A 24101-nucleotide genomic window follows, 5' to 3' on the forward strand; every position below is an offset into this window, starting at 1 on the left:
GTGGCCATATGTGAACGCGCATTCCTGCACAGAAACCCGCGAGCACGCGCAGCTGGACGCGCACCTTGCACGGCCCGCAGCCCTCGGTGAAACAAAGACGCGGGGGTTGTTTTGATGGAGGAGGAGGAGGTCGGAGGTGGAGATGGGGGTCCAGGGGACCAGGATGGACTTCACCCTCCCATCCCTGGCTAATAAACGAAATGACGTCATCCTGAACTCGAGAAGGGGCGTGGTCTGTGTGAAGTGACAGGTGATTGACAACCTGGCTCAGTGATTAAAAGACGCAATCAGCGACACGCAGAAGGAACAAGAGGATGATGATAATATGAAGTAATATGCTTGTGCTTCAGATGCTTTTATTGTGAAGCACCACTGAGTTAGCAACATACAACAACATATTCTAAATATTTACGAATGAAATAGAACAAACATGGAGTCACAGATGATGTTTTATTTGAATCTGTTTCTAGTCCTGGCCTAATATCTTCATATCTTCTGTTCTGACATTATTATTCCCATTATCTTTATAAAGCTGAGGTTTTGGATGATTACTATAGAGCTGTTCAATGCTCCAACTCTATACTAGCTCTGTAAATGACTTCTGTAGAGGTGGGAATTGAGTTTGGATTAATATCAGCAGAGTAAATATGATTGTGATGATGTGATTTGCTATTTTCTTTGTGTTTTGTGATAGATCAATGAAAATCTTTTTTATTCTTTAGTCCAATTTAATTCGGTAACCTTGAGAATCACCTGGGAACCTTTTAATCACCTTTTTAATTGTTTTACGTTTTATTGCCTGAAATAAGTTGATCAATAATGAAAATAGTTGCTAAATCAAATCAATGGATTGTAACAAATAGCTATAGTCCAGTTATTATTTTTACTAAAGTTGGTCCCCTTCGACTGTCTTTCTTAAATTAAAGTATCACTTCACTTGAACGCTTCTCTTTTCTTTTTATTGTTGTGTTACTCTGTTTATGTGCCCATCACAACATGTCAAGACGTGCCCGGCCTCCAACTGTGCACGCACAGCACCGTCCTGTAGGGCTGTAGTGTCTCTTTAAAAGGCGATCCCATGCGCAGGATCCAGGGGGCTGGCCCTTGAACGACTTGCATGCGTGTGTGTGTGTGTGTGTGTGTGAGGCTGTATGTGTGTGTGCGTGTGAGTGTGTCTGTACAGCGCTATGTGGAGAGCAAATCGAGATACAGTAGTAACCCAGAGTGAGGTGGCAGTCTTATTCCACATCGACTTGCCCTGCGTTCATCCTATCTGTCTCTGTATCAAGCGCACTTGAGGAGTGAAAGAGTCAAGATGGCATCTGGAAGTGTCCGTGGACAATCCGGGATTTAGTCTCTTCTGTGTGTTTTTTACATAACACGAAACGCGAGTGGACTGTCACGCAAGGTATTTCATTTAAAGTGTTGAGTGGGAATTTATTTCCCAGACAAATGGGGTTTGCGCACTTTCTCCTCCACTGATCTCCAGTTGGTGGATTCGGATCATTGCACCAGGACGACATTCCGTGTAGAACAAGCAGGCTCATTGTAATGAATGCAGCCCAGTTCAGCTCAGAGAAGGACGCTGCTTCATTTAAAAGCAGTTTTGCTATTTTTAAGAAGTACTTTAATATTTATTTACATTCTACCCTAAACTACACATTCAGCGGAAGTGTTGTATATCTTTTGTAGGACAGGTTGTAATTTAACTTGGCTCTAAGTCTAGATCATGGGCTTGATTTATTCTTTCTTTCTGTCCTCAACAGGCGTCAGTAACTAAGTTGTCTTGGCCAGGTTGGGACTGGTGCGGAATAGCAACAAAGGACGGGAGCGCGCATTCATGGGACGCGACTTTGACAGCTCTCCATTTCTTGTCTAATAACTTTATTACCTGGTAGCGGGGGCAAGATCGTGACTGGAGCGGGACATTATGGCTGAGGCTCCGCTCACCGACCCACTCCCAGACTTGGACGTGGCCATCGACCCGGACTTCGAGCCCCAGAAGCGGCCCAGATCTTGCACCTGGCCGCTACCACGACCAGACTCGAACGCGGTGAAACCAGAAAGTAATGACACAGATATTATCCCCGAGGAAGAGGATGATGAAGAGGACAATGCCACTCCTACGGCAATCACTGTCAATGGCTCTGGCGTGGCGGCAGAGGACCAGAGCAGCAACAGCCCCATAGCCGATGGAGCGCTCTCCTCCCCCGGCCAGGAGAGCGGAGGCTCCCCGGTCTCTACACACTCCCCGACGGCCACCTCCGGGGCGCTGACACCCAGCAGCCTGGCCGCTCAGCAGACCCCGAGGAAAGCATCATCTCGTCGGAACGCCTGGGGAAACCTCTCCTACGCAGACCTGATCACCAAAGCCATTGAGAGCGCGCCTGACAAAAGACTGACGCTGTCCCAGATTTATGACTGGATGGTGAGATCCATCCCCTACTTCAAAGACAAAGGCGACAGCAACAGCTCTGCAGGATGGAAGGTAAGGGTCGTCGCAGTCAGCCACCCAGCCCCCCTCCTTCCTCCATCAAAACAAAAACAAAAAGCATGTGGCTTGTAAACCCACTGACGTACTCACACGGCCAGACACGCACAAAATTACGCCAGCGCAGTCGCGTTTTTACGAGCGCCTATTTGGATGGTCTGACACTCATTATGTCATTGTCATTCCAGTGGAAATTACAGATCAGTCCGGAAACAGAGAAAACAAGCGAAAAGGGGGCGCTGAGGATTATTAAAATTCTTTAAAGAGCTTTTAAAATAACCAAAACGTCACATCCTGCACCTTTTTAAATGCATTTCCATCAGAGGCCCGTCCCTTGTCTCTTTGCACTTGACGTTTCTGATGAGTGATGTGCATGTTATTCCTCTGAGGACGCAGCCACAGTCACATGGCTGCAGTCAGAGCAAACAGTAACCGGTTTGCCTGGAAACACAGTAGCCTATTTTGAGTGAAGCAAGCCGGGTTAAGACGCTCAGAGAACGATACAGATCCATGACACACGTTTCCAGAACAGCAGGTAATCCACTGACAGGACAGGGAGCTGAATTAAACAACGCTTCTGTTTTATGAGTGAGCACTATGAAAAATCCACGTGGATGCACTTGGTCTGCAGGCATTTAGTCTTTCTGTGGTTCTGAATAGTGGGATTATAATGACTTCATGATTCTTTCACTCTGTGCTTTTATATTTAGAAGCAAAATTTCCGTCATGCTACTGTAACCACAGAGGCTTTGCCCTGTTTGCCATTTGTTATGTAAACCTTGGCAGGGATGTGTCAGTCTCTTGGGTCAGGTAGGTAACTGCCAAGGTTGCTGATCCTTCCATGGGGGAATTACATAATTACTGGGTTGCACTGAGTTTGAATGGGCTGTTGAGGCTAAAGCTCCTTTTGGCCACAGAGAAAACACAGGGAAGCTGCAGAAAAGAGACAGAGCAGGAGGGAGGTGCCAAGGTCAGAGAGCAGAGCTTAAACACCCACCAGAGGCTGGAGCACCGTGGGGCGTGGAGCCTGTAGGCCATATTTTGTCAGGCCTCTCAAGTTTTGCTACATGATCTGCTTCAGTGAAGAGCAAAGAAGGAGGCTGAGTGTGGAGCCCCACCAAGTCAAGGCCGGGTTCACCATCACCAGGCAGGGCTGTTACTCCAGGAATTTCGGGCATGAGGGCCAGGCTGTCAGTAGTTTAGGGTTACACATGGTCTGTCAGTAAGTGGCTGCAGCTCACAGCCTGTGCCCTTTTTAGTTTCCTTTTAGACTATAGTTGTTTCTTTCTAAAACACAGTTAAGTGAAGCACATTAGAAACTTTTCTTTAGGATGATAAAGCTGTTAAGTTTTAATTTAAAAAAAAAAAACAAAGCCATTCTGTAGAGCCAGGTGTGCAGAGGACTTTTCAGTGCCCATCTCCATTTCACTCTCAGAGACTCTTAGGTTTCACGTCCACACAGGGTTTGAACAACTACAGTTTCACGCGCCCAGGGCACCTTTGTTGAGGAGATTTGCTGAGCAAATCCTAGTAATCCCCCTGGGTTTCTCTCCCAGGTTCCCGCTTACGTCATTCTGCTTCATTTCTTTGTCAGTTAAGTTAACCATTAGCCAGGTAAAAGTAGGTTAAAGCAGCCAATCACAAAATGAGGAACTCTCCTATCACCTTAGATCATCTCTAACCAAGAGAAGCAGCTGGATACACTCTTAGGAGAAACATACCACATTTACTTACTTTAAAATCTGTCAAACTGTGACCTGAGCTTGGCTTTATTTGCATTGTTTAGGGCTCATTATTAATTCTTATGCCTGGGATCATAAACTTGTTTTCGTAATTAGAAAGTTCCTGATTTAAATCAAACTTATTTAAGCAAAGTCCTTGCGCACACAAGGTTTCAGGACACTGGGTTCTTTCGTTAAACAAGAACAAAAGGGTTTCAAAGCAAAGTATTAATAGAAAAGCTTTGCATATGTACTGAAACACAGGTACTGGATTAGCACGCTGGGGCCTCTCACAGTATCTTACAGAAGTGAACATATATGAACGATTGTTTAAAATAATAAAAGATTCATATTAAAACCCAGCAGTATTTCACTCACCAAACTGCTGTTATTTATTATCATTATTTAGGCTGTAACTAATCAGTAGACGACAGGAGCGACCCGAGCTCAACACCTTCAAATGGAAAATCCTGTAATGATGAAACCATATTCGTTTTAGTGACACACACACTCTGAAACAAGTCACGATGAAGTCAGTTCAGAAGCATTCTTGGGTCCTGTTAAGAGTCCGACAGCTCTGGTGTCGGACCGGCCGTCCTGTTCCTGGGAGCACTGATCACTCTAGTGTGTGTTTTCTAGCAGGAGTTCTGTCCTGAGGGCCAGGGCTGCATCTCAAAATAGCACGCCTGTAACACAGTGTGTGTTTAATGTGTGTCTTTGCATTATTGAAAGATTAAGTCCACCTGTGTGTGCATTTGTGTGTGAGTACACAAAGCGGGTGTGTGCCTCCATGTGTGCGTGCAAATATTCTTGGCTGCATTGGACCTTGTACTGCAGTGTTACTTAACCCTGCTGTAACAGGCTCCCTGTTCCCTGCTGCCCATCACACGCCAAGACCTAGTTATGTCACACACATAAACACGCCCACACGCACACGCACACACACACACACACACACACACACAGAGACACAGACACATGTGCACGGCTGATACTATGAGGTTTTATGACCTCACATGTTCTCATACATGGTACATTCAGTTCTCCCTGTCTCAGACAAAGTGATTTGCTCAGTGTGTTTTTAAACCTGCCATACATTCCCTCACAGACATGCACAGACATACGGTGCATGTGCCTGGGCATGTTCAGACTTATCACCACAGTTCATGAGTGTGTGCTGCAGGGTTTCACGTACAGAGGAGTCTGATTCCAGTTCATTAATTAGATTAACTTGTTTTTAAGACCCCCATGGTTGAAGCGAGTGGTGTTTAATTTAGTGTTGACATGATGTCGTTGTTTAACTTAAGTCTGAATGTCTTCTTATAATTTATGGCTATATGCAGGTAGTTAATGCTTAAAACTGCAAACCAGTGAGTCATGATCTTAGAAGTTAAAACAAATATTTTCGCATTTGCTCTGTCACGTCACAAGGACTCCAAAAGAAACAGAAACTCATCTGTGACACAACCTACGCACACACACTTACAAACACAGAGACTGCCAACCTACTCGCTGTACACTCCCCCCCATATGACTTTGTCTGGAGGTGTATGGAAAACAGCCCCTCACAAGGCAACGGATTAACATTTTAACGGCCTAGCAAGCTGAAAGTGTCGATTCTGTGTGGCTGAAATTATTTACTGTTCCTATCAGAACAGGATGAGGTTCACAAAAGGGAGTGGGCTGACAACAAAGGAAGACATCAGTCCTTTCACTGGCTGTCCATTGGCGCAGAGTGAAATGAGCTTTTTGTGGCTGATGAGGTCCCAGTGTGAGTCATGAATCTTATTGGAGAACTAGGCTGCTAGTAAAACCTACAGGCACTATCTGATCTGTACAATAAGACGACTGACAAATAAAGAAATTTTAATATTACTCAAGAAAATACCAAAACAATTAGCTGTGGAACAGGGGCTGTCTGTGTGAGTGTGTGCTCAGGTACCTGTGCCAAGCAAAAGGAACCGAAGCAAGAAGGCAAAGGCGAGTGCAGGAGGTCGGGGGTTGGGATGTGATCGGGTGGGGGTTGAAGAGTGTAGAGGGAGGAGATGGGAGGGGGAGCTGAGGGAGTAAATTAACAAGCTTTGCTCTAAAATGGTGTATTACAACTGCCCTCTGGCTGCGATTCCCAGTGGAGGTGTTTGAGGGTGTGTGAGTGTAAAGGGGCAATGGGTTATGGGTTATGGGAACCCCCCAGCTCCAGGCAGCCCCCCAAGTCTGAATAGTGGCACCCCAAGCGGTTAACCTCTGCATGGAGGAAAAACCCCAGGCTCTGTCCTAGTTCCATTTCCAATCACTGGACATATTTTTTTCTTTAGATACCCAAAGGACCTACATCAAGATTTTATAGCTAGAAATTGCCCTATATAGCCAAAAGTATTTGGACAGTATGTGTTAAACACAGTGTGATTTTTCAGGTATTTAGAGGCAGATTTTGTTAGTTGTGGGCAGGGCCAGACTAGTTATTCCTCCATGTTTCCACAGTGTTTGGGCTAAGCTAAGCTAACTGGTGGTTTATATTTACTGGAGAGACATGCAAGAGAAATCAGTCTTTTCATTTACTGCATCTAACTATATTTTCCTGTGAGTTTCAGATAAAACACAGTATGTATACAGGATTTATTTGGGCCAACTAGTGTGTGTCTGCAAGTGTGTCTCCTATCCCCATTTGTTCTTTATGTTTGTGTCTCTTTTTCCCTGTTTCGCTATCCGTCTGTGTGAAAGTGGACATATTATGCATCCAATCTTCTGTCCTAATTCGTCAAGCCGTTGAAACATGCAGACATGTAGTAATCTAGTTAACTACTCCTGTGTGTGTTTGTGTAAATAATATGTTCTCTCCTCCTTTATACAAATGCCGTTCAAAAGGCTGAGCGACGAAGAAAGAAAATCTCACTGTTTTTCACTCATCGTTTTCTGCCTCCTTCCCACCCCAGCCGTGTCACACTCAGTACGATCTGTTCTCTTCACAGACACTTCTCAATTATTCACTGCGCTCAGGATGAATTCAGATCACTGTATTAATTTTTAAGGGCCTGTTCTTGGCTAAAGGCTAACCCTCTTTCACAGTTTCTGGCTCTCTTTTATCACTGACTCCCTTTTTTCACCAACTGTCCCTCATTATTTTCTTGCCAGCTCCCTCATTTGTCTGGATGTAAAACACTAGTGAGCAAAAACAAGTGGCGCCGCTGTAACTTGCTACTGCATCTCTGAAGCAACTCTTGAAATCCGTTGCGTCTAATGAATGCTGATATATCTTGGGCCTCTCCTCTCATTACACACACATTCCCCCTTGACTCCTTGTTGTCTTGTTGTGGCCATCATGGTAACGCTGCTTTTTTGAGACCCTTGAGACACTATGACCACATTGTTGTTGTTGACTTGGAAAATCTGCAGATTGCAAATGAAATGATTGTCTTAAAACTTTGATGTGGCCTAACTGAGTCGAGCTCTTTGCAGAAATCTTATTTTAGTCATGACTTTCAACTGCTCTGCATCATGATGGGAGTTAAGAGGCAGGCAGGGCACAGGATTTATGTTTTGTGTGTAAAACAGATGCATGTACACAGTGAAAGAGAAACCAGCTGCCTGCTGCTACCCAGACCTTGATAACATCTAATATGGGTACAGTCAATTTAAGGCTACAACCAGCAGCAGGTTAGGTTATCTTACGATAAGGGTGGGAACAGCAGAACAGATAGCCCGTCTCCAGCCTTTTACACTTTAGCTGCACTTTTACAGTTAAAACATATAACGTTCTTCAGTGAGTGTTAGATGGATTTTGTTACCTTGTTGGGAACAGCAAGGCTGTTTCTACTGTTTCTAGTCTTTGTGCTAAGCTAAGCTACCTTAGCTGATAGTAGTGGTAGTTATCACACCAACACAAGTGTGCTATTGATTTTTTCATCTAAGTCTTGGCAATAAGACATATAAACAAATGTTACCATTAAAAATATTATTCCTCTTCACAATTTCAAATATTCAGTTTATCAGTGGACTAACGGTGAGGCCAAATACTTACACTGATGCTGTAATCTTCCACAGCCTTCACCCTAACAAATCTTTTCCCTGGAGATTAACTGTCTAAAACTAGAGCTTAAAGAACAATCATGTTTCACTATCTTTCTAGAACCTGTTGTATCACCAACACTTCTAGTTCTGCTATCAAAGCAACCGCACACTGCAAAAACAATTGCTCAGCAGTTTATACAACATCACTGATCTTTTCCAACTGTCGGTGCATTAAACTGGTGTTCCAGCCAGATAAATGTAGCAAAGACACAGCAGCTGAATTTGCAAGAATTCATAAAGAACCTGTGCTGGGAGGTATTGAAGAAATGCATCACAATAATCAACACTCCGACGAAGAAAAAGAAGGGGCATATGCAGTGAGCAGAGATCTCTTTTAACATCTAGGACAAACACACAACATACTGACACAGAAAGGCAGAGGGATGTAGTGGTCTGTGGTTACAGCGTGGCATTTAACTGGAGTACCAGGGTTAAACCTCTGTCTGTTCTGAATTCATCCCTGCCCCAGACTCGCTGTTCTGTAGTTGACCCTGACCTCCCTGGAGAAAGGTTAAGCAAAGAACAATGTTCGCTTGCTGAATCAATAAAGTATATGCAGCAGAAATGTTATAGCTGTGTGAGAGAGAATACAGAAACACCAGTCTGACTGGAAAATCATGCTATGAACATGTCGCTGCAAGACCTACTGTCTGTCTGCCACTGGAGTAATAAATAAAACATCAGTAAGTTCACGTCACCTTTAGCCCAGTTTGCTCCATCTAAATAAGATATCTCTGCAAATACACATATGTAAAACATACATGCCTCTGGGAAAATAACCATAGCCCTGTTACACTTTTGCACACAGTGTTTGCACAAGTGTTTTGTCTGAGTTACTGTCTACATCCATCAGCTGTATCATACAAGAACCACTATTTATTAAACAAGCATCTCTATAAACTTTGTTCATAGAGATATTTTAGTCAAAGTGAATCTGCTGAACAGCATCAGCATTAAGGTATATGTGTTATTTTATGAATTACAATCAGCTTTAGCTGTGAAGGCTCAGCATTGTGTGGAGTGAGTCAGTGGTCAAGTGACGCACGCTGTGTATCACACTGAGCTGCAGGGACTCTGCTATGGACTATGGATATACAGGACATTTGTAAAACTTTGGAAATGCACTTATTTGCAGGCTATAAGTTACATGTAGAGATAAATAGCACTCACATGTAATTAAAGTACAGATGCTGTCAGCAGCCAGCCAGTTTAACTAAGCATAGAGACTGGAAACAGTTAGCCTAGTTCTGTCTAAATGTAACCACATCCAGCACCTCTCAGCTCACTCATTAACGTGCAATATCGATTTGTTTAATCCCCCAAAAAAAGTGTTAAAGTGTTAAAACAACACAACGAACATTTCTGGACCACACAGCCAGAACTGTGACTGTAAAGTTACTAATCCCAGCCAGGGTACCATAATAACCCCCTTGTGGTTTTTATACAAATTAAACAAATATCTAGATAAAATATAATGTGTGTGTTCCTATATGTGAATGTATAAAAGATCATGTGTCAACAGGGAAAGGGAAGGGAGGGGTTGTTGCCTGTTTGTCTCCACAGCAACTGAAAAGTTGTCAAGCAGGTGGGGAGACAACTCGCAGTTTGGGTGACAGCTGATAACAGAGTCACCCAGTGAACACATCTCCCCGAGCCCTGGCCTTATACACACACACACACACACACACACACACACACACACACACACACACACTGTCAGACTGCACATACCTCCCATTCTGGCCTGGCTTTGCAGTTTCTTCGATAACCACATTGCTGAAGTGGGCCTCTTGCCTCCCACCTCCTCTGTAATCGACTCCCTCCACCACCACCACCACCACCACCACACACACATACACACCAACATACCATACATACACCTACACACTCCCTCTGTGAGCTCTGCTTGGTGATTAATTGTGTGTGTATCGTTCGAGGCAGGAGATGAAATTATGAGCAGTGTTTTTTGAGGGAATCAGAAGGAAGTGCAGGCCTGAGCGTATCCCTGTCTGCAACTCGTCACCATCTGAGCTCTGTCAACTGTCATCTGTCCATGGCTGATTTGAAGTTATCTCAGAATTTGGCTCACCAATGCGACTCTTGCCTTTTAAACTTTAATTTGTTTTCTTCGGAGTCTGTCTCTTTCAATTACACCCCTCCACCTATCTGGCATCGCTGAGTCTCTGAAGGATGGGCTGAGCTACTGCTCCTGATTAAGATTTAATTGACTACAATAAAGCTTTCTGTGTTGGAGCAGGGAGACGGAAGAAGAAAAGAAGTGAGGAACGGGGGGTGAAAGTGATGTGCTGCTGACATATCATGCAGGGGAAAAAAATCTCTCTGTGTTGCTCTCACTTGCTTCAAAACCCCAAATTATATGATTTCCCTGAAGTGTTCACCCCTCAATCCATGCACACCTCTCCTTCTCAACAAGGGTTAGTGCAGACTGATGACAGTAGACTAAACCAGGATTATGTTAGATTAAGTGTTAGCCACAGCTAAACTGAGCTGCGTATGTTTGTGTCTGTGTGAGTCACAAATTTAACCACTTCTCATGGGTGATTATGATTAGCTCGGAGAGTGGTGTGATATATTGTGTCGGTGTCTGAGCGATGACTCGTCTACTCTTCTCATAACCATAAGCAGAAATACTCTAATTGTGTGTAAAGGGAAACAACAGCAAAATATTTATTTCTACCTGTCGTGAAATAAGGTAATGCCCACATCATGTATGCCATGGTATGCACGATACTTCCCGATCTCTACAAAGTCTTTTATTACATTTTAGTTTAGTTAGAGACAGTGGTTCTCCCAGAAACTGGTCACAGTCACATGGTTAGTGTTTTCAGTCCACAGCCCCAGATCGAAACAGCTTTGAGGCTTTTTAGCACATGAGACAAAGCCAGGCAGTCTTCACAATTTACTTTAGAAATAAATTATTATTAAAGTTGTTGCAAGAAGTTAGCACTTTCTGAGAAATCAGCAAGTGACCGAAGATTTGAACTTGATTGCTGCTGTGCAAAATGGCCAAAGTGTGCTAACATTCTGCGCAGGCACTGTGCAGTTTTACATACTGTGTAGGTTCAGAGGTACAGGTGAGAGCTGAACAACCACAGAGAGGGCACTCCCAGATTTGATAAGCAAAGACTGAGAGTGCCACGAAGCAGCCAGCCTGCCATCCACCCGATCGGCCCAGAGGCTTTCTGTGTGGACACCCGGGCTTCTCTTGTCTTTGTGAAATACTATAGGTGAGAGTCACACATGCAAAGCATATCAGTTTCTGGTGTGAGTTACAGAGTTTGACATGTGTTGCTGTACAGATGCTGGACTCCAATGTTCCACATCCTCCGTGCATCATTAAAATATGGGAATGATGTTTTTGCTTCTTTCTGGTCATCTGAAAATAGTTCCCATAATGTCCCTGCAGCGATTTCTCAGCACAAAGTACAGTCTCTTTATATGTGTTTCTGGCTTTCAAGCACTCCTCAGATGTTTTCATGTAGCTGGCGGTTCAAAGTCCATTGTGTTAGTTGGCCTCAAGGTCCCACACACATCAGTGTCCAAGCACTAATCCCACTCTTCATGAAATTACAAGTATGGCCCCGGACTTCAGGGGTTATGTGTGTGTGGAGGAGGGTTACTGTGGGATGAAGGCAAGCCATTGTTGAGCTCGCTTTAAACACAGGCGATCTGAGTGTGTGCATCTTCCTCTTTGTCTGCGTTCATGTATGTATCTGAACGCACTGAACGCAAAAAGAAGAGAAAAGTTCCTTTTGTTTGACTTGGGTATTTTTTTTTTTTTCACATGTATCAAATGTGTTTTTTGGTGTTTTTTTTCTCCGGCTTGCACGGCAGGCTAACCAAAAGGGTACAGAGAGGAAAAAAATGCAAGGGATAGAATTTCAATTAGACAATTTTTCTTTCTCAAGTCGCTCTTTAAAAGCTGGATACCATCTGCTCTGGGACACTCTTGGGTTGAAAATTGGATCCATGATCTATTGTAACCAACTGACAGGTCTTCACTGCCTTATGTTTTTCATTTATTCTGTGAAACATCTATGAATGGATTGGTGCAACTGTTTATACAGACATTCATGGTTCCCAGTGATTTTGTTCATCTGCCTATTCCTCTTCACTGAGAGGGGCCTTATTGTGGTTTGGAGTGAAATGTCTCAGGAACCATGATGTTCTGGCCGATTAGCAAACGCTACAATCCGAATGTGCTGATACCTGCTAAACATCAGCGAGCTAACATTTTCATTGTGAGCATGTTAGCATGCTGACCTTAGCATTCAGCTCAAAACTAAATGACTTTAGCACAGCTGGAACTGTTCTGGTTGACAGCTATCTGATGCCTTCATATCAGTATTCCAGCCTGTGACCTGATGACAAGGTAGATACCAGATGGAAGTCTCTGTTTAGATCATATTGCTTATGAGACAATAATTGATATTGTATCAGTCCCAGTAGTTCTGCCTCCTGTCATCTCACAATTAAAAAAAAAAAAAAAAAAAAAACTAGGTCAAGTCACAGCCCAGATGAGCAGGTCACTGTGGACCTGAGGAACAGGGCCTCTTTCCTTTTCATTCCCCCCTTCTCTTGGCTTATCTGCTGTCATTTATGGGGCCTAGGTAAACCTTTGTGTTTGCACACCTGGGTTTTATAAGAGAGAGTGGGGGAGGGCGGGGGTTGATAAGGGTTAGCAGGCCTGCGGAGCGCGGCAGCAGATACAGATCGATCTAATAAGCATGTCCCTGTGTGTTTGCTGACAGTGCACAAAATGACTCAACCTTTAGCTGAATCGTTTTTGGTCAAATGTGTTTGATTGCGAGGAGACTTGAGAGCTGAACAGCTGACACAAGAACCTTACAAATGAATCCAGCTCTTTTAAGACTGAGATTGAGACTTTGGAGTTAGTGAAATCTGACCCCAGCGTCGTGAGCAAGGGCATGTCTACCTTAAGCTGATGAAGGGAAAGGGCAGACCTTGACTGCTGGCCCAGTAACCCAGAGGGAAGGGTTTCTGTGGGACATCTTACCCACAAACATGCAGCATCAGTTTGGGCAGCAGGAGCAGAAACGCCTTCTGCCACATATTTTGTTCTATTGAAATTTAACATTTGATCCAGTGGTCTAAAACATAGATGGTACACTGAAGATATGGAACCAAAGTCACCAGGTCATGTCTCTGGACCAGACTGGGGTACCTGAGAAAAAAACCAAAACCAGCAGCAAAGTGCTGACCTGTACTAAGGGTTTTGTCTTGGTCTTCTTTAAGAGTTTTTCTTGGCTTTGGGAGCCTATGCACTAGATCCCAAATGACACTTTCCACAGCTACATAGCCTAAAGGGAATGACTGGATATAAATTTACGACCACACAGATTGAACATGCCCCCACAGCCCTCCCAATATATGTTAAACGCAGATGTTTGCATGTCAGTGTGCACGTGGTTTTAAAACAACCTGTGCACGCTTTTCTGTGCAGAGGTTAAAAAGGCATAAAGTACATTTTGAGAAATAATTACTGAAGATTTCTGCACTGAGCCATGAAAGTGAGCTATGGACTGAAAAGAGGATGCTTTATGAATAGTTAGAGCACTCTGCAGTCGTTAGTGAGTGCTTGTTGTAGTGGATTTGTTGTATTTGCTTATCTTTGTTCTGCTGTCCCTTTCTGTCTTGCACCACGTGCCATGCTTTAATAAAGTGGGCACAGAGAATGCCCACTGTATGTGTGTGTGCTTCATTGCTTATGGGGGCATGAAATTGCTCCAAAGCCACAAGGCACATTGGGCACCGCTCAACCTGGACACAGAGCTTTGCTCTCTGTTTTCTGCATACACTCTCCCTCATCTTCACTCAGAGTGGACGTGTGTTTCTGAGCATTGTGGGTGCATGCATGTTGCTCATCTCTCTGTTCCTCCACAGCGACCTTCATCACAACCAACCATCTAAAGCCATCTGTCCATCAATCACATAGTCCCTGTGTGCTGCTCAGGAGGGTAACTGATACCCAGAGACACTGACCTAAACCCCCGGAGGTCTCAAAATGGCGCCATGGCAAGAACAGAAGGCCATTTAGAGGGAAACAAGCACACACTACTATACATATTTTAAATGCATATTCACATAAAACTGTAGTAGTACACAGTGAAAACTGCATCCAGTCAGGGAGACATTTCCTTTTTTCATGCCCTGCTCCAGGCGCTTGAATGTAGAAGGGTCTTGATTTAGTGAAGGCTTTGTGTTCACTATGAATATATAGACTTGTGTGTGTGTGTGTGTGTGTGTGTGTAGTACAGTACGCAGAGGGGGATGGGCTAATGCAGAGGAAAGCCCAGGCCACAGCTGTTTTTTTACATTTCCCCTAGAGAGATCCTTACTTTGCCTGCACACACTTTCCTTTCTGGTGGATGCCTTCAGCGCACACGTGATGTGTGAGAGTAGAGAAAAAGAAAGTGGGCCTCATGCTCTTTGCTTTTCTCCTCTTCAGTCTCCCTCCTTTTCCTCTATCATTTTCTCAACATATTGGTGGTGGTGGAGGGGGGCTATGTACAGTGTTAGTGCTCATGTGACCTGGCTGAAGAGCCAACCAAGCACACGGCATGTGCAGTCCCACCCTGTTAAACTGCAAAAAAATGTTTAAATTCAATGAAATTGTTCTGGATCTATGAACTCAATGGTTAGTAATACTTTTTAGAGGAATAAGCAGCAGCCACCTGATAAGCACAGACCTACCCTGATCTGCTTATGCTTAAAACAAGCAAATTCATGCAAAGTGCGACATGTTTAAGGAAAATCTTGCTGTTCCATAGAAAGAGGAAGATGCAACAGACGCTTAAATGTGGATAAAGGTGCCCAATTTCAGACAGTCTGTCCAGCAAGACATTGTTGACATGCCATGTTTGACCTGTTGACATGTTGCACATGTTTGTAACATACAGAAAGTGACAGATGTAATTGTGGAAGAGAGAAAGGTCAAAATCTTTGCCCCTATAGCCAATCCAGAAGTGGGCAGGGTTGACGGACTTTTAGTCTAAAAGTTACAGAAATTCACACATGCAGCCTCCTCCAGTACCAATGCTGAAGGATGGGAAGCAAAACTTGTACAACACCCCTCCATACAACTTGCTCTAGTGTTGTCCAGCCCCCATCCCACTCTGTAATAATGCAGCGTTCAGATCGGAGGGTCGCACCAGCTCTCCACCCATTTCAATTTCGTAATACAGTATAATTATCCCAGGCCCCTCACTCTGGAGAGAGCTTAGCGGGTGGAGTGCTGCATGTTTCTTTTGTTTCAAGTAGATGGGTCAATATTGGTCAGAAATCCATTTTCATACGAGCACTTGAGTCAATGTTTGCATTATTCATGAAGACCCATCACCCCTGATAGGCTCGGCTGTCCACTGCAAAAGAGGGAGGTGGTATAAGGAGACATGTACAGATCACCGTGTGAGACGGACCGGTGCTTCCTTTGGGAATGGATTGTTGATTATCACTGTGCAGTGACATCACTGTGTGGTTGCAAAGCTTTTAGTCTGATTAACGAAGTGTGTGTTTGTATGTGTGTGTTTACTGGGATGCATGAGCTACATACAGAGGCAAAGTTTTTTGCCTATGAATACATGTCAGTTCCACTATGTGGCTGAAATTAGTCTGTGTGTGTACATGTGTTTGTTTCTGCACACCCAGTGATCCCATCGTGTCCCTCGGCACCATATTACAGCGTTTTGTCCTCCATCTCCGTCCCATAATCCATCATTTCCAGAGTGTTGGCTCCGTTATGGGAACTGCATAAGCTTCCATCTTTTAAAATATGGGTTAGTGTGCCTCACGCGGTCTGTCTGCACCTCCCCGCTGCCCCCTCTATTTCCTTCACTTTGCTTTTCTAAGCTCTTTTATTGTCTTTCTTTCAAGACTCATTTTTCTCTCTTCCCTTTTTGCCATAACGGTAAACACAGTTGAACAGAACAGAAATGCAGTTTGCATGTTGCACGTAAAGATAGATGCTTATGTAAGCTTTTCTCTTAGCACCTGGGGTAGTTGGCTGCAGGTTGCACTTTCCGTTTCGCTCGGTGCCAGGGATGCCCTCATCCACTCTGTGGTGGCATAGGTGTGTGTGTATAAGTAGCGTGCATGTGTAGAAAGTGCACAGTGTGCGTAGTCTGGTGTGTAGGTGTTTGTGGGTGAGTTATCTCAGCACCTGTGTCTTCTGGCTTTGTTTAGATGAGCTCAGTCACAGGCATCAACATTAAGTCTTATACTTCCACAAACACACCGTTTTACTTACTTTGAGGAGACAAACAACATAGAAAATAGAAACATCTCCTGCAATAGCTTCCGTCTTTGTCATGAGGTTATGTGGTTTAGCTGCTGGTAGGCAAACTGTTAAAAAACAAAAAGATACTACAGGACGTGTCAGTGGTGTTTGATTAAAACCACAAGGGCTCGAATAGTAAACTATTGAGGATTTTAGGATGATAAAATTTAATTACAGGGTTTGAACAACTTGAAGTCATGGGGTTATAAAACAAAGGTCAAGTTCAAGGTGCAGCTGACTTCTCAGGCTCAGAAAAGGCTAGCCTGGGCCTTGGGCCGGAAAAGGAACAAAGGGGACATATATGAGGGCACTAATCTACTCCTTAGCATTAGCCAGTGTTAGCCGTCATCTGTCTGCAGTTGTAGTACCATAAGACACTGAAGCCCAGAGCTAACAAGGAAGAAACAACCGTTTATTTTTGTCTGTCTGAGCCACATTTTGCCTCGAGCATGGCTTTTCTATTTTTTGTCTCTCAGCTTCACCCTCTCCCCCTTCTGTCGCTTCCCTACGCTCATTTTCTGACTCTGATCTGTCAAGCTCACCCTTTCTCTCCTCCGTCTTTCTCATTCTCTCTGCCCCACTATGATAACTGAAAACTGTATGGAGACAGTGCAAGAGCTCCACTGAGAGCAGTTGATGCCATTGGCTGCCTAGCACTCCACCCCCACTTGTGATTGGCCGCACGCCCCAACGTAGGATTCAATCAGCTGGGTGGAAGTGTATGTAGGTCAGTGTATAGCGATGTGAGTCTCTGTTCCCCTCCTCCACCTCTCGGCTCGGTGAACCGGCCGTTGTGTTAATTGGCCACGTTCCAACTTTCAGACCCAAGAGCGACTTGAGGCAAGAGAGGGAAGGGGGAATATAGGGAGGTTAGAAGAGGAAGGGAAGCTGAGGAGGCGAGATGGAGGAAGGTGGGGGAAGGGAACAAATTAATATGGGGTGCCCTGTTGCACTTAGCAGTGCAATAGCACAGTAGGTTAGTGAGTCAAATACACACGCTACGCAAACAGAAAACTCCTGGCGACCACAGCGGCGCAGGGTTTTATTTTGTCTTTGTTTGAGATGGAGGGCTTGGGGAAGGGAGAGTATAACGAATACAGAGCAGCTTGAAAGGAGGAAAGAGGAAACAGACTCGAAGGTTAGATTGATTATCTACTGTAAATCCAGCCGGTCAAACCCGGCCCATGTTAACTGCTCACTCTGCACACAGACGGTGTCCTCACAGAGTCATGGTCCAGAAAAGACTTCGATAGGGGATCGTTTTGTTATCTAATCTGCTGGGTCATTTGTGGAGACAGTAAGCCATTGATATGCACAGCAATTCAACCTCAACTACCCCACACATCCTATTCCAGCTTTTAAAGTGAGTGCCCTGCCTGAGGAGAAGCCTGCTCTGTGCTGCTGTACTCAGTACACCAGTGAATAATTCAGGCTAACCCAAATTCTTCTACCATGCTTACTCTACCCCTAAGTGCACACACACACACACACATAAACACACACTCAAGCACCCCCCGTTTGTGCAACTCCCTAGGCGTTGCCCATAGTAGTCTAACCCAGACAAGCAGACTGTGAAAAGCAGACAAAATAAAGTCTTGTACACTTCACTTTACTACTCCCTCTGCACCCGTGTCTGCCTGCATACATCACATTAAAAACCACCCCACAGCAGTTTGTGTTCTCTGCAGCCCTGCCTCTCCATGTCTGTCTGTCTCTCTATCTACACATCTCTTGCCCTTTTACACCCAACTGCGTTTTCTTTTATTAGGAACCCATCATTTGGTACAGCAGCCCTGCCCACACGGATTCAAGAACATCCCTGCCTGTCTGGCTTTCTCGCTTTCCTTTTTTAAATCCCATCTCTCTCGTCTCTGTCTTCCTCTCTCTCTGCCCTAGCTTTGAACTTATTATGACGGATTTAGGCAACTCGTCCCCACCCACCCACAGCCATGCACACACACATACAGTGGGTGACCTTAGCCTGATTTTACCCCTTTACTCAGCCAGCCTCTGTCCCACTTAGCGTGGAACACACACCAGACGGAGCAGACGGACAACAGGCTTTTTACTCCAGGGCACTCTGGGAAAAGCAAACTACAAACAACAAAAGATGTAAATGCATACACCCTCGCACACAGTGGACAAGCTTAGTCAGAGTCTGATCATGCAGACGAAGGAATGTACAGTCTGCATTGCTGCGATCGAGAAGTCCGAAACTGGTTGGTCCAGTAACATCATCAACTGACACAAAAGCATACCAGGAAAGACAGTCACATCTACATGATCATGTTTACCCAGACCCTTATTAAATACACACTAGTCTCTGCTGTGTGCCATCCATATAAGGATTAGTTCAACGTTTGTGGAAATATGCTTATTCACTTTCTTGCAGACACTGAGATGTGAAGATTTATATCGCTCATGTCTAAAGTTGGAGCCAGCAGCCAGTCCGCTTAGCTTAGCATAAAGACAGGAAATAAGAGGAAACAGCCTGCCTGTGCTGTAGCCAATACTTCTGACGTTCACTGAACCATATCTGTTTTATCTGCACAGCATTTGTGGCTCAGTGTTTCATGTATTAAATAAATGAGATATACAGCAGCTTGTTAAATAGTGAGATTTAAAGGTGATGGTCACCTTTTAACGTGTCCTGTCTTTATGCTAAGATTAGTTAAAGATATTCTAGGTCCACCTTTTTCAGATGAGAAAACAAATACAAGTATTTTTCAAAATGTCTTCTTTGGTCCTCAGAGGTATAGAAGATATAGCAAGGGCAATATATAGCACCAGCAATAAACACACACACAACCCATGTAATTTCTAGTACAAAGTGTGAAATCTAAGCAAAAGGAAGACTTTGAGTGAAAATGATGCATCATACATGTGCACAATACACAACAGAAATGTCACAGAAAATGTGTGTATGTATTATTATCCACAAGCATCGTAAAGTTATAGAAACCGGAGCTTTTTATGTTTCAACATAAGGACACAGCTACAGCTTCTTCTTCCTCCTTGATCTCGTGACTAGACAAGTGAGCGACAGATCGACCAACTAAAGTAATGCCACAACTTCCCTTTTCCTCTGGTTATTTCAGTCAGCTTGAGGCCAGCGGCTGCTGACTGCACGTGCTACACAAATGGTAACTGGGTCGAGGTTAGCGCAGAGGTCAGAGGACTAGAAGTCACAGTTGGATTTTGCTCTGACTGGGCACACTTTGCACCTGAAACCATATGACTTGGACAGACTACAGTCATTTCACTTATTCCATGATTAGTGTGTCTCCTCATCATTACACCTTCCAGCCTCTTTCTTCATTTTACTTCTTGCTACCTTCACTATTGAACTTGTTGCGTGATTGGCATTCATTAGCAAGCCGTTCTTTGTTTTCAGTAGTATGTGGAAGCAGCAGTGTTGAGCCAGCCCGTCTGAAAAGTCTGTCAGCGCTTTCTTTCTCCCTCGTTTTTTTCCGTCCTTTCTTCTTCCCTTTTTTTTCACATCCAGTTTACAAGGCCTTCGCACACAAGCTCCAAAAGATTAGAAGACACACCCCTTTCAGAAGCACTGAGCCCTATAGCGCCGCTCTCGCCTCACAGTGTGCATATGTGTGTGAAAGCGAGCATTTGAGCATTCGATATCTCACACACTTTCTACCCACTCTGCCTCCTTGGAGAGAAGAAAGTGGAGGAGGAAAAACAAAAAGCAGAGAGTTGTGGGGGGGGGGGGGCAGATTGAGTGACTACTGCTCACCAACACAGCGAGGGAGAAAGAGCCAGAGAGCGCTGGCCTGCAGCCAGCCAGTGCCACCATGCAGCTTTTGTGCAGAGAGTTGACTTAGAAAGAACCTTTCAGAGACGGAGATAAAAGAGTGGGAGATGACAGAAAAATACAGAAACGGCCACTGAGAGAACCTCAGAACAAGTGGAGAAAAGGACAGAATAGGAGGAAAAATAACCACAAAAGGGGGAGCTGTAAGGGAGAGGACAGACAAATAATGGGAAAGTAGACTAGTGATGAATTGGAGGAGGGCTTACACCAGATGATTGAGACTCATTCACGAGTCTGTACAGCAGATTATCGAGATCAGGCCCTGGCTACACTCTTCTGTCTGTCTATCCCTCCCAGTTTAACCTGTAAAAGGTCACAAAAGAAACGTCGGTTCACACACAGACATGTGCTTATTCACACGCTACATGGGAAGGTCATATGAGGTTCGAGGGTAAGAGCTCGACATGGACGGGCGACTTGACGTGGAGGGGCCACTCTACTGTTCACCTGTGGGTGTGTGTATCCTCAACATGTTAGTGGGTGTAACTCAATACAACCTGTGAACAGTGGCCAGTGTGTGTGTTTATTGTCATGCATGAAGTGGAGCACTAAGCTGTAAATGCCCAAACAAAAAGAAAGATGAAGGAAGGCAGAGCGGGGATTATTGTGTCCCAGCTGAACCTCCTCTACCCCAGGGCCCAAATGCCCACACTCATACCCTCGAATAAGCCCCTTATAGCACAGAGGCATTTAAGTTCACATCACCCTTGAGCCCAAAATAAATACTAAGACCTGATAAGAATATACAGCCTTCTTGGACTCTGCTAATGAAATTCCAGCAGTGTCTCTATGGCGTTGAAGTTCACTTCAAGTGGCGAGAACAAAAAGGAGGTGCGTGGTGTTTGGATTTTAACGGGTGACACAAAAAGAATAACTGAACACTAATTATAATACTAATATGAAGATAAATAATGAGTTTAACTCGCTTCATGCCTGTTGCATGAAAGAAACAGCTTGGTGTGCAGGTGGTGAAAACTTCTTTGGTTGAACATTCTGCAGAAAATGAAAGCTGATGAGTGGGCGAATGAGAAGTGGTGGGTCCCTTTGGACAAAGATGCATATTTGAAAACTCATTGCAGTCAGCACGTCCTCTCTCTCCCCCACACTTCATGTCACTCTCCAGCATGTAGTTTTTAATAAAAACTAAATGCCATAAAAGAACAGCATAACTACCGAGTATCCTGGCAGCACAGTTGCTACAGGGACCTTTGTCACCTTCTTGCTATGTTTTTTCTTTGGTAAATAATCTCTACAGATGACAACTACTACACTTTTGCTGTAGACCAAGCAGGTTTAACAAAAGGGGCAGGCGAAGGGGGCTGACAGTGTGTGGGGGTTCTGCAGTAAATAATCAAAAAAGTGCCATAAGAAGAGAGAGAAAGTAAAGTAGAAAAGCAACCAAGATGCATAAGATAAGTGGGCTGCTGTTATGTGCTGCTCAGCGCAGCCTCCTACGTCTGTGGTTTAAAGTCTGTTCAGAGGTCACGTCCTATCGCTAACAACCGCACGCACAGATGAATTCAGGGTTTAGTTTGAAGTCATTAACTGCTTCATTTAATTCAGGAGACTGAGATTTAATTATTCGTTCAATACTCTGACTGTGAATACAGTTTTTAAGTTTCTGGTATGAAGAAATGTCCAAACTGTGCAGAAAAGGCACATGATATGAACTTCAGTTTGCATTCGGACTGTGAGCACAATAAGACAGAAACAGGAAAAAACACAGACGCATACAACAATGGCTAATTTAAGTCGAGGAGAACGTGCAGATTTAAACTGACACAGCAGAGTCAAATTTGGCACTATGACTATGTCATCATTATCTCATTTGGCAATGAATAATAAGCTTAGCTCAAACATGCTCCATATACGCAAGTGGACCTGTATAAACAAAAGCTTTGGAGCTCACGTTTGCCCCAGTGATGCACATGTCATAATCATACTGGGCACAAACACACACACACACACACACACACACACACACACACACACACACACACACACACACACACACACACACACACACATACAGTGGTCTGGTTATGTGGTCAGAGAACAATAGGGTTGCTTTAGACAGAAGGATTTCAAAGGATCCTGTTCTTTTATCAGCTCGCCAAGTGAGATCAATGTGGCAACAATAAGAGAAGAGAGGGGAGGGCCAAACAGCACAGGGAGGTGAGAGTGTACGGAGAGACGGGAGAAAATGTTTCTTGAATTGCAGTAATAATTCTGTAGGCGTATTTTCAGTTACTCAGACCCGAATCACAGGCCTGATGTCTGGGACTGTAGCTCTCTCAGCAGAAAACACTGTTACTGAGGCTTGTCTTTGGTGCTTTTTGGTGAAATCACACCTGCTCTGACCTAAACCATGAACTTCACATGCAGAAATGATCAAACTGACCAAGACAGAAGAACAAGAGCAGCAAATAAAAGCAAACTGCAGCTTTGTTTCCTTTAGTTGAGAAGCAGGAAGTCATGTGGGTCCTTGGTGGGGCAGAGGTTAAGGGGGCTGAGGAAGTGACTCGCTGTTGCTGGGAGAAAACTCTCCAAGGTGTGTGTTTTAACAGTAAGTGTGTGTGTGTGTGTGTGTGTGTGTGTGTGTGTGTATCTATGTGAGCTATTGGGTGTGTGCCTTGCAAAGTTAGGATCTCGCCCTGAGTGCTAAAAAATGCAGATCAAATACAGAATCAGGACAGAGATATACTGTGTGTGTGTGTGTGTGTGTGTGTGTGTGCGCCTCCTTCTCTGCTGAAGTCAGCACTTCCAGGCCTGTCAGCTCTCTTCCTCCTACACTCCAGCTGAGCAGCTGGAGAAAGAGGAGGAGGAAGAGGTGGAGGTTTTTAAATACACGCACAAATGCATGTATGATCAAATTAAAACACTCAAGTGCAGAGGTGCTTTGCAGATCAGGTCCAACAAGTTAAACTGACCTATAAAGACTGAGTCAGAGACAAACAGGCTGATTCTAGTGCAGCATTAAACCAGCAGCCTCTGGGGTTAAACTGGTATAAATGGTGGAGGAGCTGTGTCCAACCTTTTCTGTAACTTTCCAAACCTGACAATCACCATTTAAACAAAGATACTTCACACTGTGATTGGTCAGCTGTGTGGAGATAAGAGAGGAGCACTACAGAGCGATTGCACTGTAGTGCTCGTTTTTTATTTGTTGCAACAACTCAGAGCAGCACTATGAACGTCTCCCCTGAGAGACTCTTATCAGTTAAAATTGTACTCAGCAGGGTAATTGCTGTTGAGACCTATAAATATGGTGAAACTGATGATATAACTTCTGACAGGACAGAAATTTAGGCCACTGGGAAGCTGGACAGATTGTAAAGTTTAGCTGGACTATCTAAGCCCCTTTATTTGTAGATAAAACAGAAGAGTGGACTGGAAATGTTGCTAATAATTCCTCAATTGACAACGACAGCAGGTCAAAGTTGATCTAGGAAGTCTGTGTAAACTGAGATGGATGTTTACGGTGAACAGTTTGAGTAAAGCTTTATGATTCGCCTGTTTCTTGCCATGTCAGATGTCTTTCAATGACACAGTGTTCCAATAATCAACTCATCGAGTACGATGTTGTTATTACATGAAGGAATGAAAACTAAGAAAATAAAACCCATGTTGTAATAAACCAGAATTATGCTTTTAAGTGTGTGTCATGGCACAACA

The 24101-nt window shown here is 44.2% G+C and overlaps 1 protein-coding gene across 1 annotated transcript in view; it reads left to right on the top strand.

The window, feature by feature from the left end:
• The first annotated feature begins 1148 nt into the window (after positions 1-1148).
• Positions 1149-24101, top strand: part of foxo3b (forkhead box O3b) — a 38130-nt gene continuing 15177 nt past the window's right edge. Inside the window, exons 1-2 of the mRNA XM_026318298.2 lie at positions 1149-1408; positions 1767-2488. Of these exons, the coding sequence (XP_026174083.1) occupies positions 1931-2488 (558 nt within the window). The 5' untranslated portion in view covers positions 1149-1408; positions 1767-1930. The remainder of the gene's footprint in view (positions 1409-1766; positions 2489-24101) is intronic.

This window comes from Mastacembelus armatus, chromosome 24 (genome assembly GCF_900324485.2).
Source record: "Mastacembelus armatus chromosome 24, fMasArm1.2, whole genome shotgun sequence".
Taxonomy (NCBI): Eukaryota; Metazoa; Chordata; class Actinopteri; order Synbranchiformes; family Mastacembelidae; genus Mastacembelus; species Mastacembelus armatus.